This window comes from Bufo bufo, chromosome 5 (genome assembly GCF_905171765.1).
Source record: "Bufo bufo chromosome 5, aBufBuf1.1, whole genome shotgun sequence".
Taxonomy (NCBI): domain Eukaryota; kingdom Metazoa; phylum Chordata; class Amphibia; order Anura; family Bufonidae; genus Bufo; species Bufo bufo.
Genome location: NC_053393.1, coordinates 205,049,248 through 205,066,895, shown reverse-complemented (window position 1 = coordinate 205,066,895; position 17,648 = coordinate 205,049,248). Strand labels below are relative to the sequence as shown.

Here is a 17,648-nt window from a genome sequence, read left to right as displayed (position 1 = left end):
TACATCAAAATTGACTACAGTATCGATTGATACAGTATCACCACCTCGTCTGCAATCAAAACAACCTTTGTAGACCTAGTCCTTATCACCCCCTATCCCCTGAACATCTGTCGATGATGGAGAACTTTCAAAAGAGAGGATAAGAGAAATGCCTGTGCTCCCAACTATCCCTTCTATGTCGAACATTTAAAAACTTTCCCAGTGTACCCTTCAAGTCCTAACGACCAAACCAAATGTTTCTACCAGCTTCTCTGTTTCCTAGATTGTGTAATGAGTTTGTATAGGGGTTAAAAAAAAAAATTCTTCTTGTTTTTATTTATGTCTTTCACAATCTATGCAATACGTTTTCAATTGAGAAGTACCAGCACATCAGTTTTGGCTGCCCATGTCTCCTCCCACTGGACTGAAAAATGTATCATGCAGCACTTGTGGTTTTATGGAAATTAGACTGGTACACTTGAGGCTGTATACAGATACATTAGTTGTGTCCGCAGCAGTTAGATTTACTATGGACTCTCCTATGTACTGTAGCTTTCTAGTTCTTATCTGAAATCCAGCTTCCCTCACAGTTGGTGCTTTGTTTTAACCAAAATTAGCTATGGTATATGAAAGAAATTCAAATGTAAATGCGTAATCTGGAATAATGTAGAAAGTTTTGAAAATGCACACACAAAACTCATCCAATTTTTTTGTGATGGGACATATTTATAGGCAAAATCAAACATTTGTAAGACTTTGTTCTTTCACCTGTAGTAGAATAGATCCCAGTTGGCCTCTATTTTTATCCGTTGCCGCCTTTTACGAAGGATAACAGGTTTTTGGTTAATATTCTGAAAATATAAAACAAATACTTAATGCAATAGTTTATAGCAAGCCTTTTTATGCCATTTATGATTTGTCCACATTCCGGCCAACCAACATGGAGAAGTTTTTAAAAATGGAGTGCACCAAGATGGTGTTAGTGTGCTGTCCACTTTTCCATGCATCCACATGGTAACATACACTGTGATTTTCTCTGCACTAACCAGAAAATCGCATTGAGTAATTGGCCCATGGACTGTAATGGGTTAATATTCAGTCCTGCTGAAGTCTGTTCTACCCTCAGACAGTAAACGGATGTGAACATTGGTCTTCTGAATGAGCCCTTAAAGAGTCTTCATAAATAACAGATTATGCATAGATTACCATTTCCCAAGTAAACCCACCTGCTTAATACACATGTATCATACCTTTAAATTATACCTACCCAGAAATGACACGTTCACATCAGCACTAGTTATTTGCGTTGCTCTGGTCCATTAGAATTCAACACATAACTGACACCAACAGTGCCGAACAGACTATAATGGGGTCTGTTTGGTCTCCGTTCAGGTGCTTGTTTCTTTGTGGAAAAAAGTTCTACACGCAGGACCTTTTTGTCCACTCTTTTTGGTGGAATCTATAATAGAAGCCCTAAATGGAGCCTCCAACGTAAATGTGAACAAACCCTTTGTAAAAGATATCTAGATTCCTAAAAGACATCTGCGTAAAAAATAGCGGATTTCTTACATTAATATGTAGTACATTCACATATCTGTTTCACTTGTGGCTATAAGGCCCATAAAGGAAATTGCCTTTCAGATTTGCAGATATGGAAATCTGAAATACATTCCATATAAAAGCCACTAGACTGCTTGTTTTCTATATGGGGCTTACATTTTGCAAGTCTGACGCATATACTAGAATAATTTTTTTTAATTTTTGATATAGACTGCAGCTCCGCTTTTAATCTGAGACAGAGCCTTACCAATCATGTCTATTATTTCTCTTTTGCATACAGAATAAACTATGATGCATATTTGTAATTACAACTGCTTTGTGCTGCATTGCATTCATGCAATGCAATGCTGGTAATTGTGGAAATTGGGCACTATAATACAGGTTTTAAGCAAAGGGTTTTCTGGGTTCAGATTACTGATGGCCAAGGGCTCAGAGTAGGCCACAGATATCAGATTGGTAGGGTCTGGCTCTCAGAATCCCTATGATCTGCTCAAAGGGGCAGTGGCACAAGCGCGAGCACTGCGGCCTCATTTGTGTTTACATGGGTGTAACTGGACACCGTCTAGTTAGTAACAGCAATGTAGAATACTGCAGCGTCGTCCCATTCAAGTGAACAAGACAAAGTTGCAATACCTTGCACCGTTACCGCTAAAGTAAACTGCGTGCAGGCAGATGGACCATTGTAAGCAATGAAAGGGCTAGAATGCCGTGGTCACTTCAATCAGCTGATTGGCCTGCCCCCACCGATCTGATATTGAAGGCCTATTATAAAGATAAGCCATCGATGTTCTGATCCTGAAAAATCCCTTTAAATCAGTTAAAATTGCAAGCAGACATAAAGTCAGGCAAGCATAGAGACCGCACAAAGAATCATGGTGTGCATGCAATACATGCAAATAATGTAATAATAATAATACTACTACTACTAATAGTGAAAAAATATTAGTAAAAGTGCATGCAAAACTATACGTCAGAACAGTCCCATCGAATTCAGACGTTGCTGGTAGGAAATCTGAAACCCTTACATCACTTTATACCCTTCACCACTTACAGTAAACACAGATTACATCTGCTCATATTTCCAATAAGAAAAACAAAGAACAGAGCTACAAAGGGACAAACAGTACAAACACAGGGAAGACAAAGACAAACTCACCATATTATTTCTGTCCTATTAGGAATGAATAGAAAATAAAAAGTGAAATACAGATTTAGAACGCAAACAGGTATTGACAGCAGCCTAAACAGCCATGTATGTTGTGCATAAGGCTACTTTCACACTAGCGTTTTTTGCGGATCCATCATGGAACTGCAAAAACGCTTCCGTTACAATAATACAACCATCTGCATCTGTCTTGAACGGATCCGGTTGTATTATGTCTACGGATCCGTCATGAACACCATTGAAATGAATCCGTAGACCGAGAAAACTGATCCGTCCCCATTAACTTACATTGTGTGTCAGGACAGATTGCGGACAGAAAAACACTGCTTGCCCCGTTATTCTGTCTCCGCGATGGAAACGCAACCAAACGGAACGGAATGCATTTTGGTGCATTCTGTTTCGTTCAGTTCAGTTTTGTCACCATTGACAATGAATGGGGACAAAACGGAAGCGTTTTGTTCGGCTATTGAGATTCTATGACGGATCTCAGTAGCGGAATTGAAAACACTAGTGTGAAAGTAGCCTAAGTCACACAACATTCAAGCTTTCAAGGGGTTCTCCAGTCCCATAACGAAGCTTTCATACTGTATCTGCCCAGAGTACCCAAAACACTGCATGTCAACACTTCCCTTCCCCCGTTGTCAGCATCACTGCATCGTGGCAGGATGTTTACATGCAAGGCTTTCTGTTCCACCTAATATGGGGAGGTGTAGGGGGGCATGACTACTGAAGAAGGAACAGAAAGCAGGTGGAGCAAGCCCTGAGAAGCCTTAAAGAGCAAAACATTCTGGATTTTGTTAGCAAACCAGTAGGAGGCAGAGGAAAACCGAAAGTTCTGCTTGTAAACATCCTTCCAGAATGCAGTGATGCAGATAACAGGGGAAGTAAAGTACTGACATTAAACACAGGTATATGTGGCAAAAATATGCAGTGTCTGGAGAACATAACGGAATTTCATTATGGAACTGGAGAACCCCTTTACACTTCATCTAAAGGGACAGTTTACCTCTAAAATCTTCCAACATGTCACATGCAAGCCATAACCAGCGTTTTCACATTCAAAGACCTTTGTATCTCTAGTTTAAAAATTCCCATTCACTGCATTGTTGTAATTAGGGTTTCTATTGGTGAGAGTCACGGAGCAAAGCCTTCCCAATAGATGACATCTTCTGACAAGTCTTAAGCTGGTATTAAACCAGCAGATAAGGCAGCCGATTGTCAGGAAGAAAGCATTCCTTCCCGTCAATCACCTGCTCGTCAGTGAAAGAGACCGCTGCTAATACATGCAGCAATCTCCTCCAGGGTATGGGGAAGCGCGATCGTTAACGCCATCTCCTGTACCCATACAGAATAATTATTTGCCGGCAGCAGACTGTGATTAGACGGCACAATCCGCTGCTGGCATACAATGTTTTTTTTTTATCCTGCTTAAAAAAATAGTGATTGCCTATTCATCGGGTAATCATTAGCATTATCACACAGGCAGATCATCGCTAACGAGCTCCAACTATCGCTAGGTCTAATACAGGCATTATGTGAGAAGATGCTAAAAGGAGAACTTTCCCTTTATATCTACTAGAGAGTGAAGCAACATAAGGTCAGAACACAAAACAATACAATGCCTAGACAAGTTTCACCACACATTTTTGTAGTTTGCATTACACATTTAGAGATATATAATTAGGTAAACCATGAACCAGAGGAATCATTTGATGACTGCATCAACTATATAGCTTCCCACTGTAATTATTAATGCGGCACTCTAAACTCCTTGATGAATAAAGCTCATTCAAAAATTTGCGCCATTTGGTTGAAAGTAATTTCTTCAATTTGTCTTTATCACAAAGGGTTAGCTGTCTAGCTGTGTGAATCCTACTTTCAATTTGTATTCGCCATTTAATAAACCTTATCTCTAAATTACTAAAAGGTCATAATCACTTATTTAAGACACATTCTTATCAGCAAGATAAGAATTGATCTATAAAAAGGTCAGAGATCAGAGATAAGTAGCTGAGCTGCCTGATGAAACACAGTAAGGCCTCTTTCACACGACCGTTTTTTGCGTTCCGTATACGGAACCATTCATTTCAATGGCTCCGGAAAAAAAAAAAAAAAAAACGGAATGTACTCCGTATGCATTCCGTTTCCGTATTTCCGTTCCGTTGAAAGATAGAACATGTCCTATTATTGCCCGCAAATCAACTTCCGTGGCTCCATTCAAGTCAATGGGTCCGCAAAAAAAACGAAACACGTACGGAAATGCATCCGTATGTCTTCCGTATCCGTCCCGTTTTTTGCGGAACCATCTATTGAAAATGTTATGTCCAGCCCAATTTTTTCTATGTAAATACTGTATACTGTCTATGCCATACGGAAAAACGGAACGGAAACAAAAAACGGAACGGATCAGTTTAAAACGGACCGCAAAACACTGAAAAAGCCATACGGTCGTGTGAAAGAGGCCTAAAACAGTTTTGTTTTTTTTGTTGCTTAAAATGAGTACAATGCAATCATTCAAAAATGCCCCAAAAGTGTATATAGCTTCTAATATTACTAGAATATTCATTCACAATTTGAAAGCTGCCAGCCCAATTACAGACTAAATAAAAAATGTAAATGTCTCTACAAACAAGGTGCTTTTTTACAGAAGAGCACTGAGAAATTTAAGGAAAATTCAAGGGCGTGTCTTGTACATGATCATCATCTCTGATCATTGTGAAGAGCAGTTACTGGGAGGACCTGTCCTGTATCAGAAAGACAACCCATTTATTTGAATGGCACTATGTAATGCTTCGAGAGTCACTGTACTTTCACACAATTTCATTTAATAAAGAATGGTGTAACTAGCAAATTTCTAAATCACTTCATTTAAAAAATTTGCCTGCATCCACCTGAAAAAAGCTGTAAAGTCGTGGCCACTTGGGGTCTTACTTCCATCTAAGGCTACTTTCACACTGGCGTTTTGAATTCCGTTTCAGGGATCTCACAAACGGTTCAAAACGGATCAGTTCAGCCCCAATGCATTCTGAATGGATAAAGATCCGTTCAGAATGCATCAGTTTGGCTCCGTTCAGCCTCATTCCGCTCTGGATGCGGACACCAAAACGCTGCTTGCTGCGTTTTGGTGTCCGCCTGGCGATGCGGAGCCAAACGTTTTCACTGACACAATATGGTGCAATTGAAAACGGATCCGTCCCCCATTGACTTTGTTTTTCATTATGCAAACGGATCCGTTCTGAACGGATACAATCGTTTGCATTATAGGTGCGGGTCAGTCTGTGCAGATACCAGACGGATCCGCACCTAACGCAGGTGTGAAAGTAGCCTAAGTTGCAGTCTACTGCTTGTTGTCAGGCAAGATCCGTCCCAGGTAACAGATACTCAGGAGATGGCTGAGAGAAAATTGGGGGCGTGTCAGAAAGCTGAGATTGTGAGCCTGAAAAAACAACTGCTTCTACACTGCTTCTGAAGAGCTGAGTAGCTCCTGTGCATCAGTTATGCACAGTTGGCATCCATTTGAGCCATTTCCGTCTCAGATCCGTTTTTTCTAGAAGGAAAAAGATACTGCATGCAGGACCATTTTTCCATCTGCAAAAACAGATCTCAGACAGAAATGGCTCAAATGGATGGCAAATGTGCATAACTGATGCACAGTTTTTTTGTTATGTTTTTGTGTGTTCTTCTGACGGATCAGAAGAACGAAAAATGAAACGGCAATTTGGACTCTCCTTAAATGTGATTTCTGCCTCATCATCTTTCTGAGCTCCCTAGAAGAAAACAAAAACATAGTGGGAAGTATGGGAAAGAATGACACAGTAGTACAATACTGGCAGAATGGAGACGGCCCCTGCTTCTGTGTGTAATGCATCTAGCTGTGCAGCTTCAACAGGGCATGATATGGCTGAAAAAATATTAGGAAAGCTCAAAAAAAAACCTGACCCTTCACAGTTACGATTGTACAAAGAAGCACAGCCATAAGGCAAACTGTTTTCTGAAAACTCTCCTGTGGTGGTGCTGCAGGAGAACTAAATATTTTAGCTGCAGGTATGTTTCCCCACAGATTACAGCTGATCAATGAAGGGGGAAAGGGGTTCTCTGGGCTTTTAATATCAAAAGCCCAGAAAACCCCTTTAAATATCAATGCTGAGCTTGCTCACCGCCATAACTAGGTGGAGTTGAATTAAAATATACTAGTGGCCCTTTCTACTACATGTAGTTAGAATTAGGTTAGTGTGTCGTATGCAGATTAAAATGCAAGTAGAAAACATGGGGGAGGGGTAAAATAAAATCTTAATTATACTGTAAAATTATACTGCGTTTTTACCTCTTTCTGTGCAATTCCCATCCTATCCCTCCAGTGCACCAAAACCAAGTCAACTTTTTCCTTGGCAAATTTTTCAACCTCTTTAGCAGCTTTTCCAGCTAACCTTTGCCATTCTGGAACTTTGTTAAATTTGCCGTACTGGTCCTGTTGAATAATGAAATAAAAAAACATTAATATATTCCCAATGTATTAAAGCTAAACTACTTTGATGGCTTGCGTGAAGCCTTATTTTTGATAAGAGTTTAGCTATAATGAGTGTTTTATGAGGTCAAGAGATCATGATAAGTCAGCTGACCGGACTAAGAAGTGATATGCTGCTAACAGACTGATTTTTTTTTTTAACCCTTCTATCTCAAAAACAGCTGAACATTTAATAAAGACCAATTGAAAAAATTGAGTAAAAAAGCAATCATAAAATTTACCCTGAAGGTGTCCATAGCCTTTTAATCTTTTTGTTCTACAGCAAACAGGGCTGAGAGGTAAGGCTGCTGTTCCAGCAGTTGTCTAACAACCCGATAAAGGACAATGAGGAGGAGGAAGAGGGGGAACATGGCTGAGCTCCTGGGACACAAGATTTTTTTTTATATATTTCTCAGCTTTAATTTTAAAATGAGACAAAATAGGATCAACGGAGAGGAGGAGATAAAAAGGAGAAAGTGCCCTTTTTAAATTTTTGTTAGTGTTATTTTAAGGATTTTTGGATTAAAATACTATGAATAATTGACGCTGTCAGCCAGCAGCTTTTCACTCAATAGTATGACAAAAATAGAAAAGGCTTGGACACGAGCTATGTTAGAACGATTAGATGAAAGCTATGAAATGTGTTGCTTCAGAGCATTTTTTTTTATTAGACACTCGATTCTCGGAAAAGATGAGCACTAAATTTCAGTGAAAGTGTGATCAATAACCTCTAGTTTTGAAACAAACTGATCAAACATCTGGTTTACAGGTAACGCTCTTTTGACATTGTGTCATTTGTATTCACTTACCATATCCCACTGCAGCCACTAGATGGACCAATGGGCCCCCGAATACATTGACTGACCTCGAGTGCTCTTTTGGTCTCCTTTTGGCGACCTCTGCCATGGTTTCCATTTTTTACATGGAATACCACAACAGACTGCAGTAATACATGCAGAAACATCCACTAAATAAACGTATACCGTACTGCAATGTATACTTTTTTTTTACATGGGCAAATACAGGGAACAGATGCCACTCAATGGCAGTCTGTTTAAAGGATGCACCAAGAGCTTACCCAGCGCATATGGTAAACAGAGGAAAAAAAGACGATGTGAAAAAGCCCAAAAAAAAACTTGCATTCAAACAACAGGTTGCTATGGCTGTTTATGGGAGAGTGTACTCTTTTACTGTGCTGTACATACACACTACTCTGACTGTATGCTTGGTGTTGCATTAGCTTGTGTCCAGAATGTACAGATAGAACAGATGTAAAGAGTCTTGCAAAACTTACAGAAGCAATTTTCAGATTATCCCTGATGTGCATTCGGTCAATATCTTTTTCTGGAACAGGATCCTTACTATCCAGGTATGCCAGCAAACCTGAGGGCTGGGATATAAAAAAAATATATATATAAATAAATCAGAACAACATTAAGGCTACATGCACCTGAACGTATTTTGTTTCCGTGTCCATTCCGTTTTTTTTGCGGATTGGACGAGGACCCGTTTATTTTAATGGGTCTGCAAAAAATGAGGACCGCACACCATGTCCGTTCCTTAGCCCCGCAAAAAATATAGAGCATGTCCTATTTTTGTCCGTTTTGCAGACAAAGATAGGCATTGTGACAATGAATCAGCAAAACGAAGGGATGAAATACGGATGCCAAAAGGACGTCATCCGTATTTTTTGCGGATCACTGTTCGGGCCGCAAAACACATACGGTCGTGTGAATGTAGTCATGAATTTTCATATTCATTTATTTAGCTTTAGGAAAATAATAGAATTTTACTTCCTCCAGCATGCTTAAAAGGACCTGTTTTTGTAATCAACATGGCTTACATGCATTTATTCCACCTACTCCTCTGATCACTGTTGTGTTTTTCATTTTACAATCGAACCCCCCCCCCCCCCGCTCTGTAGTTATGCCCCCAAAACTTTTGGAACTCTATATGCTAATAGAGATATCCAAAAGGGGCACAGACCATCTGTCCAATACATGGGCAGTGTCCACATCAGTGCTCTAATACTGACCAATCATAGAGTGATGCAGAAAAACAGCATGACTTCATGACCTATACTGTAACTAATCTCACGAGACCAAGTTGTGGGAAGACCAGCTTCCAGTCCTCTGCTTTGAATGCTGACAAACATTGGAACCTGGTCATCTCATAGCCTGGTCTCACGAGATAAGTTACATCACGTCAGATCATACTAGGTCTGTGCATCGCTCTGACCGCTGTCCTCTATGACTAGAGAGTGTCAGTATAAGGCTGCAGATGCCACCCACAGAGCACAGCTAGTCTACACCCCATTGGGCCTTGGCTTTCTACTAGAATCTACAGCACCAAAAGGTATTGTAGACCAAAACTACAGAACTGGGGGACAGATTGTACTGACAGTGTCAAACTGTACAGGGACACATGCAAGTGTCAATTTATTCATACTTTTCTAGGACAGGAAAAAAAAAAAAAAAAAAAAAAAAAAAAATGTCTGATCACTGGGGGAAATACAGCCAGGACGCCTTCCATCGATCACAAGGGTCCTGAGTCTCCTAACTGAATCGAGTCATAGTCAGGCATGCACACTGCAGCTCCATTCATACTCTATGAGACGGATGTGGATAGCCAAGTACAGTGCTCGTCTAGCTCCGTCAGATTTTCATTACACAAATATTGTCAATGATTAAGCAGTACAACTGTCGCATGCCCACGGTTTCAGAAACTCCTGATAAACTATTGAAATTGACTGGATATAAGAAACTAATGAAACGCAACTTCTCCTTTTTATTGGTTTTCAACACAATTTTTACATCTAAACATTGTTCTCATTCTTAACTTACCAAAATGCGCTTCAACAAATGTAAAGATGTCATGTTATCTGCAGTCCATAGGCCAACTAAGTGTCTACTAAGCTGTCTGAGAGGAGAAAAAGTAACACTATTTTATTGCTTAGTTCTAAACAGATAACACACCGAATCAACCAAAAATGTAATTGGTTTGGATCATTTTAATCACATCATGGTACAAATATGGCCCACCATAATGACACACACATGATCTAGGTTGCCACCCATTTGGTCTGTCCTCATTTAACAATACAAAATGGGATAGACATGGCAAAGAACAGCTTTTACTGCAATGTACCCAGAAATCTGTACTTTATGTACATTCATGTTCATTATTTTAAGAAACACTGTACATTAGTTTATATAATGCTACACTGAAAATCTTTTGCAAGGCAGGCCCTCCAAGGCTAGGCTTTAATGGGTAACTGAGTTTACAAAAATTTGAGACATATCAAAATTTTTGATCAGTGGGGGTCTGAGTGCTGGGATCACCACTGATCGCTAGAACAAGGAGAAAGACATGCTTGCGTATCACACTCTCTCTCCTCGCTGCAGGAGACGGATTCAAAAGATGTCTATGGGCCCATCTCAATTCTGTCCTCTGCAGCAAAGAGAGAGCGCACAATATGAAAGCACTTCTCTCGTTCTTGACATATCAAAGGTTTTAATTAGTGGGGCTCTTAGTGCTGAGATCTCCATTAATCGCTAGAACGAGGACAGATGTGCTCGCTTATTGCACGGTCTCTCCTCGCAGCAGAAGACGGGTTCAATAGAAGTCTATGGGTCCATCTCAATTCTGTCTTCTGCAGGGAGCAGAGAGCGGGCTATATGTGAACACCTCTCTCTTCTTGACATATGAAAAGTTTTGATCGGTAGGGGCCTGAGTGCTGAGATTCCCACTGATCGCTAGAACAAGGAGAAAGAAGTGCTTGCATATTGCGCTCTCTCTCTCTCCTCACTGCACAAGACAGGGTCAATAGAAGTCTATGGGCTCATGGCAAAGTTTTTCATCTTCAGCTAGGAAAGAGAGCGAGATATGTGAGCACTTTTCTTGTCTCCTTCTTGACATCTCAAAAGTTTTTGAAAGCTCAGTGATCTTTTAAGTATAATTAATATATTGTCAGAAATATTACACATACTCACCGGTTTGTGAGCATTCTTTGATCAACACTTATTGTAAACATTGCAGTGTGCAAGTGTCGCGGTAAGGCACCTTCACTGAGAGCAAGCTCCTGCATTTTTGTTGCAATTTCTTTGTCTGCTTCCTAGATGATAAAAAATATATCACTGTAATAATTTATTACATTTTGAGCCATGAGAATTGTCTTGCCACTAAAATGATCACGCTTATGTTTGCGCCAAATGAGAATTTAGAAAAAACGTAGCAATTACACTTCAATGAACAACTATCATTCTAACAGTTTCTATCACACAAGCTGTTTTGATAGTTTTTGAAAAAACTAAATCACAGTAGCTCCCTACAGATGTGTCTTGAGTACAACACACCCAAACAAAATCTTGACCATATCACAGGATAGGCGTGAGGAATCTTAAAACATAACCGATGAAGATGGAAAAATGTATCTTGTATTTTAAGCATCAATTATGCTCATTTATACACATATGTGCACACACATGGAAATGGCTAAAAAGGATGCTTAATGACGGATGCTTAAAATACATGATCCGTTTTTTTCTTTATTTTCCTTCTTCTGACAGATAAGAAGAACATAAAGCTAAACAGTGATGTGAACTCAGCCTTAGGGCTCATGCCCACGACTGTATGTATTTTGCAGCTCGCAAAAAACGGATCCGCAAAAAAAACTGATGACATCCGTGTGCATTATGTATTTTGCATAATGGAACAGCTGGCCCCTAGTAGAACAGTACTATCCTTGTCTGTAATGGGGACAATAATAGGGCATGTAAAAAAAAAATTTGCGGAAGGGAAATACAGACATACGGAAATGGAATGCACACGAAGTGACTTCCGTTTTTTTTGCGGAACCATTCAAATGAATGGTTCCGCATACTGTCCGCAAAAAAACGGAATGGACACGAAAATAAAATACGTTCGTGTGCATGATCCCTAAGTAATAGCACCAGTGATCTGCCTTTTGGCCCTTAAGGCTACAGACACCATCAGGGCAATTTTTTTATTGCATTTTATTTACTTTGGGCTAAAAATAATTTTTAAATTGGTCTTAATTAAAATTGTTCTGCCGGTTAAACATCTATTTGCAGAGTATCACTTCTCAGTATAGTCAGCCAAGGCTCATGTGAAGTTTTATCTCTGATCTCCTGTCCTCATAATTAGGAATGAGAGAATCGACTTCGGATGAAACATCAGGAGCGCTGTACAGTATTAGAATGTATTGGCTCCGATGATCCGAAGTTCTTGTTTTGAGAAGTCTCGTGAGACTTTGCGTAATAACTTCATAAATTCATTTGTACTGTAAGAAAACATTTCCCGAACTCAATGTAACGTATAGGGTGGTTGTGCACACCTCATTTGGAGGGGTTCATCTAACGTATATAGAACAAATTCCTAATGTATAATAATTACAGTTTTATTCCAATAGGTTAAAAAACAGATCTATGACAGTATCAAATGTACAGGTAATTTCAGAGATATTCAACAGTACGGACCAAGGTCAGATGGACCAATAATAATTGGGGTCTCCGTAATGAATATCTCAGATAGTCCTCAAGTGGCTGTGTAGACCTCTGACAGTTCAGAATAAAATATTATTATAGATTAAAATATATAGAGTAAAAAATGTAGCGACACTCTTCAAATAGGTATAAACATTAGCCAGAATTCATCAATATAGTGATCAAAAATTCATCCCCAATTGGACCAAATGGAAGCAATAGATAGTATATCCGCAATGGGACCACAAAGAAGAAACACAAATGTGAATGTGTAATAAATGTGAATACATAGAAGTGAGTCCACCGAAATATTATAGTAAATTCATAGAAGTGAGTCCACCTTTAAGAAAATCAATTAGAATCAATTAAGAGAAGACCTAATGTTTAGGTATAAGGTATTTCTACCTATATATGGGAAGTTCCACCTGTAGAAAAAGGGAGGATTCCACCTCTATATGATAAAAAACTGTATGTAAAGATTCCTCCAATGATTACTTCATCCACAGCGGAATTGCAAAGGTTAAAATGGAACAAAATAGTTCATCCACTGTAAAAAAAAAAACGGCATTATCTATTGTAATAGATGGATTTAGATGTTTCCAATTATGTGACAATGTGTCACTTCAGTATTGCAAATGAGGGATCATATATTAAAATACATGTAAATCCATTAGCGATTGCTGCAGCTTTCAACGGTTCCTGCAATTGTATAGGTAATAGGGCTAGGAGGTAATGCCCTTACTCACAGTTCGATGTCTCAATTGGGAAACAGCCTGGCAGTACCGTAGTAAAACGGAAGGTCGGCTAGTGTACTATGTGCCCGCCGCAGATATTATTCTTGGAGTCCCGGTGTTTAGAGCAATAAGCTAGTATTGTACGTGCCTGTGGCCGCGGCGTCCCAGGTGCCTACAGCTCTGGCGGTGCTCTATTCTTCCGGCGTCTCCTTCTGATCTGGAGCCGTTATCAAAGTTGCAGGGTCCAAATGCTCGTAGTATCAGGTACCGCTTCAATAGTAGAGGTTAGAGCGCTCTAACAGAACCTCAATAATGATGAATGGCGTCTGGTTGGGGGTCCTCACCATACGCGTTTCAGAGATCTCAGTCTCCTTCCTCAGTGGCTAGGAGACCCCCCAAGTATAACGGAACTTATATAGTCTTATTCAATTAGTATCCTCAGTTGGATGGAAAAGCTGGTATGGAATCAATGTTCTATCAATCTTCCATTGACATTAGTATTATTGTCTTTGTTGTGGATATTATATAACAGAATTGCCTTGCGTTTTTCCAAATAATGGGTAATCCTGCAAATTTTTTCAAATAGTGGGCAATCCTGCAGATTTATTCAAATAATCGGTAATATTGCAGATTTTTCCAAATAATGAACAATATTACGTATATAGTAGTAGTATAAACATATAAAAATGAACTATTAAAAATTATATATAATATATAAGTGCATAATAATACGTGAATATATATATCTATATGTCCGTGCTGTAATCATTCAAAATTAATTGCTATGAAGATTTTCACAGTATGGCTTAAGCCATTGCGTTTTTCATGCGATTTATTTAAATTGTACAGAAGAATCTTTTGCAAATATATGCATAAAAAGGTAATTCTATACAGGATAGTATATATAATTTTCTAATGGATAAATGAAAGTTGGCGTCTACTGTGAAGAAATATGTATTTGATAGGGATATGGATGTGGTCGCTAAATGTCGAGGAGAGATAGCAGTGCTGGTAAAAACAGCCTGACTGCTATTTCGCATCAACCAAGAGCGTACCACATCAATGGTCGATTCATAAAAAACACGAAAATTTCAAGGTCAGCATTAAGTCCCTTGGGGAGGAGGGTACCCAGCTCATATATTCTTTTGGATTCCAACCTGGACATCCTAAGAATATGGTTGCCCCCTCTCCAATGTATGCGTTAAAGTGAAGAACCGCGCTGCCTAAACAAGGAATTTTTCCACTGTGCTATAAGCCCACCGAGTTGATACAGGATAACAGTGCTTCCCAGCTCTGGATTCCAAACGCACCTCCTGGATTCCTCTGCAGGGCACCAAAAATCACACCATAGTGAAGCACTTCAAATGCAGGTAAAAAAAAACTTTTTTCGCCCCTGAAAAAGATTTCGCCCCTGACGAAGCTTGAGTGCGAAACCCGGGTCGGGCAGTGGAGTGTTACTACCAGGATTTTATATATGCTATATATTTTAGCTCGTTTGTGAGTATAATAAACCACAAGTTTTTTTACCTGCATTTGAAGTGCTTCACTATGGTGTGATTTTTGGTGCCCTGCAGAGGAATCCAGGAGGTGCGTTTGGAATCCAGAGCTGGGAAGCACTGTTATCCTGTATCAACTCGGTGGGGTTATAGCACGGTGGAAAAAATTCCTTGTTTAGGCAGCGCGGTTCTTCACTTTAACGCATTGGAAACAGGTGTGAATTGACCCACAACACTACAAGGACCTGGAGCGCAAGTATTCAATAGTATCCAAAAGAACTACATGACTGACTTTCTTTTATTAGACATTACCAGCTTATTGCTCTAAACACCGGGACTCCAAGAATAATATCTGTGGCAGACACGTAGTACACTAGCCGACCTTCCGTTTTACTACAATACTGCGGCTGTTTCCCAATTGAGACATCGAACTGTGAGTAAGGGCATTACCTCCTAGCCCTATTACCTATACAATTGCAGGAACCGTTGAAAGCTGCAGCAATCGCTAATGGATTTACATGTATTTTAATATATGATACCTCATTTACAATACTGAAGTGACACATCGTCACATAATTGGAAACATCTAAATCCATCTATTACAATAGATAATGCCGTTTTTTTTTACAGTGGATGAACTATTTTGTTCCATTTTAACCTTTGCAATTCCGCTGTGGATGAAGTAATCATTGGAGGAATCTTTACATACAGTTTTTTATCATATAGAGGTGGAATCCTCCCTTTTTCTACAGGTGGAACTTTCCATATATAGGTGGAAATACCTTATACCTAAACATTAGGTCTTCTCTTAATTGATTCTAATTGATTTTCTTAAAGGTGGACTCACTTCTATGAATTTACTATAATATTTCGGTGGACTCACTTCTATGTATTCACATTTATTACACATTCACATTTGTGTTTCTTCTTTGTGGTCCCATTGCGGATATACTATCTATTGCTTCCATTTGGTCCAATTGGGGATGAATTTTTGATCGCTATATTGATTAATTCTGGCTAATGTTTATACCTATTTGAAGAGTGTCGCTACATTTTTTACTCTATATATTTTAATCTATAATAATATTTTATTTAATTTTTTCTGAACTGTCAGAGGTCTACACAGCCACTTGAGGACTATCAGAGATATTCATTACGGAGACCCCAATTATTATTGGTCCAATTAATTTTGGTCCATCTGACCTTGGTCCGTACTGTTGAATATCTCTGAAATTCCCTGTACATTGGATACTGTCATACATCTGTTTTTTAACCTATTGGAATAAAATTGTAATTATTATACATTAGGAATTTGTTCTATATACGCTAGTGAACCCCTCCAAATGAGGTGTGCACAACCACCCTATACGTTACATTGATCCTTTTCTATAGACTGGGTGTGTCTATATTGGTTGGGGCACCCATTCCATACAAATTATTATATTTCCCGAACTCAGGTTCGGTTCCAAGGTACCATTTGGAACCGAACCAGAGTTTGGGAATGGAAAATGTTTTTTTACAGTACAAATTAATTTATAAAGTTAATGCGCGAAGTCTCGCAAGACTTCGCAAAGAAAGAACTTCAGCTCATCAGAGCCAATACATTCTAATACTGCACGGAGCTCCTGCTGCATACAGTATTAGGCCTCATGCACACGACTTGAATGGGTCCGCAATCCCGGAGATGCGGAACAGAGTCACGGAACACTGGAAGCACTACGGAGTGCTTCCGTGGTGTTTCTTTCCGTTGTTTCGCACCGCCAAAAAATTGACGTCAAGGACGGCCCGCTGCACGGATGTTGCCCGTCACTGGCACAATAGAAAACGGATCTGTCCCCCATTGACTTAAAAATAGTGTTCAAGACGGATCAGTCTTGGCAATGTTAAAGATAATACAAAAGGATCCGTTCTGAACGGATGCAGACGGTTGTATTATGTAAGCGGATGCGTTTGTGCAGATCCATGACGTATCCGCACCAAACGCGAGTGTGAAAGTAGCCTTAGAACGAATAAGAGATAAGACTTCACATGAGTTGGCTGCACTGGGAAATGATACTCTGCAAACAGACAGATTTTTATCCCTTGTATCTATAAAAAAAAAAAAAAAATTAAAAATAATATATATATATATATATATATATATATATATATATATATATATATATATATATATATATATATTACATTTTATAACAAAGACCATCTGAAAAAAATATTTTTTGCCCAAAATGAGTAAAATGCAATCATTAAAAAAAATGCCTCAAAGGTGTCCATAGCCTTTATGGCCAAGTTATTGCTCTGGTGACCCAATTATTTTATTTTACTAGCAAGCTGCCAGTTTTCCTCTAATTAGTTCACCATTTATGGATGGATTGCACAGAGGTGTTTAAAGGGGTTGTGCCACTAATATAAATGTATCCCGCCCAACACATATATCTCTGTTATATCACTTTCACCAAATACCACAATTTATTAAAATTCTAAAGTTATGTCAGGACACATCTCAATGCCCTAAGGCATGATGGGATAGCAGACACTATGAACCAAGAAGTAAAATGTAAGCATGGTGGATAAGAGAAAACTGCAAATTAGGTAAATTGAAAAAAAAAAAAAATTTCAAGGAGGAATGGGAGTAATTGATGAAAATACACTTTAGAGTGAAGAGTAGTTTATGGCACAATCCCTTTAATAGGGTGCATCTAGGGC

At 39.0% G+C, this 17,648-nt stretch overlaps 1 protein-coding gene across 1 annotated transcript in view; it reads right to left on the bottom strand.

The window, feature by feature from the left end:
• The window catches only part of DNAJC13 (DnaJ heat shock protein family (Hsp40) member C13), a 242,223-nt gene that overhangs the window by 112,153 nt on the left and 112,422 nt on the right, over positions 1-17,648 (bottom strand). Inside the window, exons 17-22 of the mRNA XM_040433922.1 lie at positions 11,201-11,322; positions 10,052-10,127; positions 8,503-8,598; positions 7,029-7,172; positions 2,696-2,710; positions 748-830 (exon numbers count right to left, since the gene is read on the bottom strand). Of these exons, the coding sequence (XP_040289856.1) occupies positions 748-830; positions 2,696-2,710; positions 7,029-7,172; positions 8,503-8,598; positions 10,052-10,127; positions 11,201-11,322 (536 nt within the window). The remainder of the gene's footprint in view (positions 1-747; positions 831-2,695; positions 2,711-7,028; positions 7,173-8,502; positions 8,599-10,051; positions 10,128-11,200; positions 11,323-17,648) is intronic.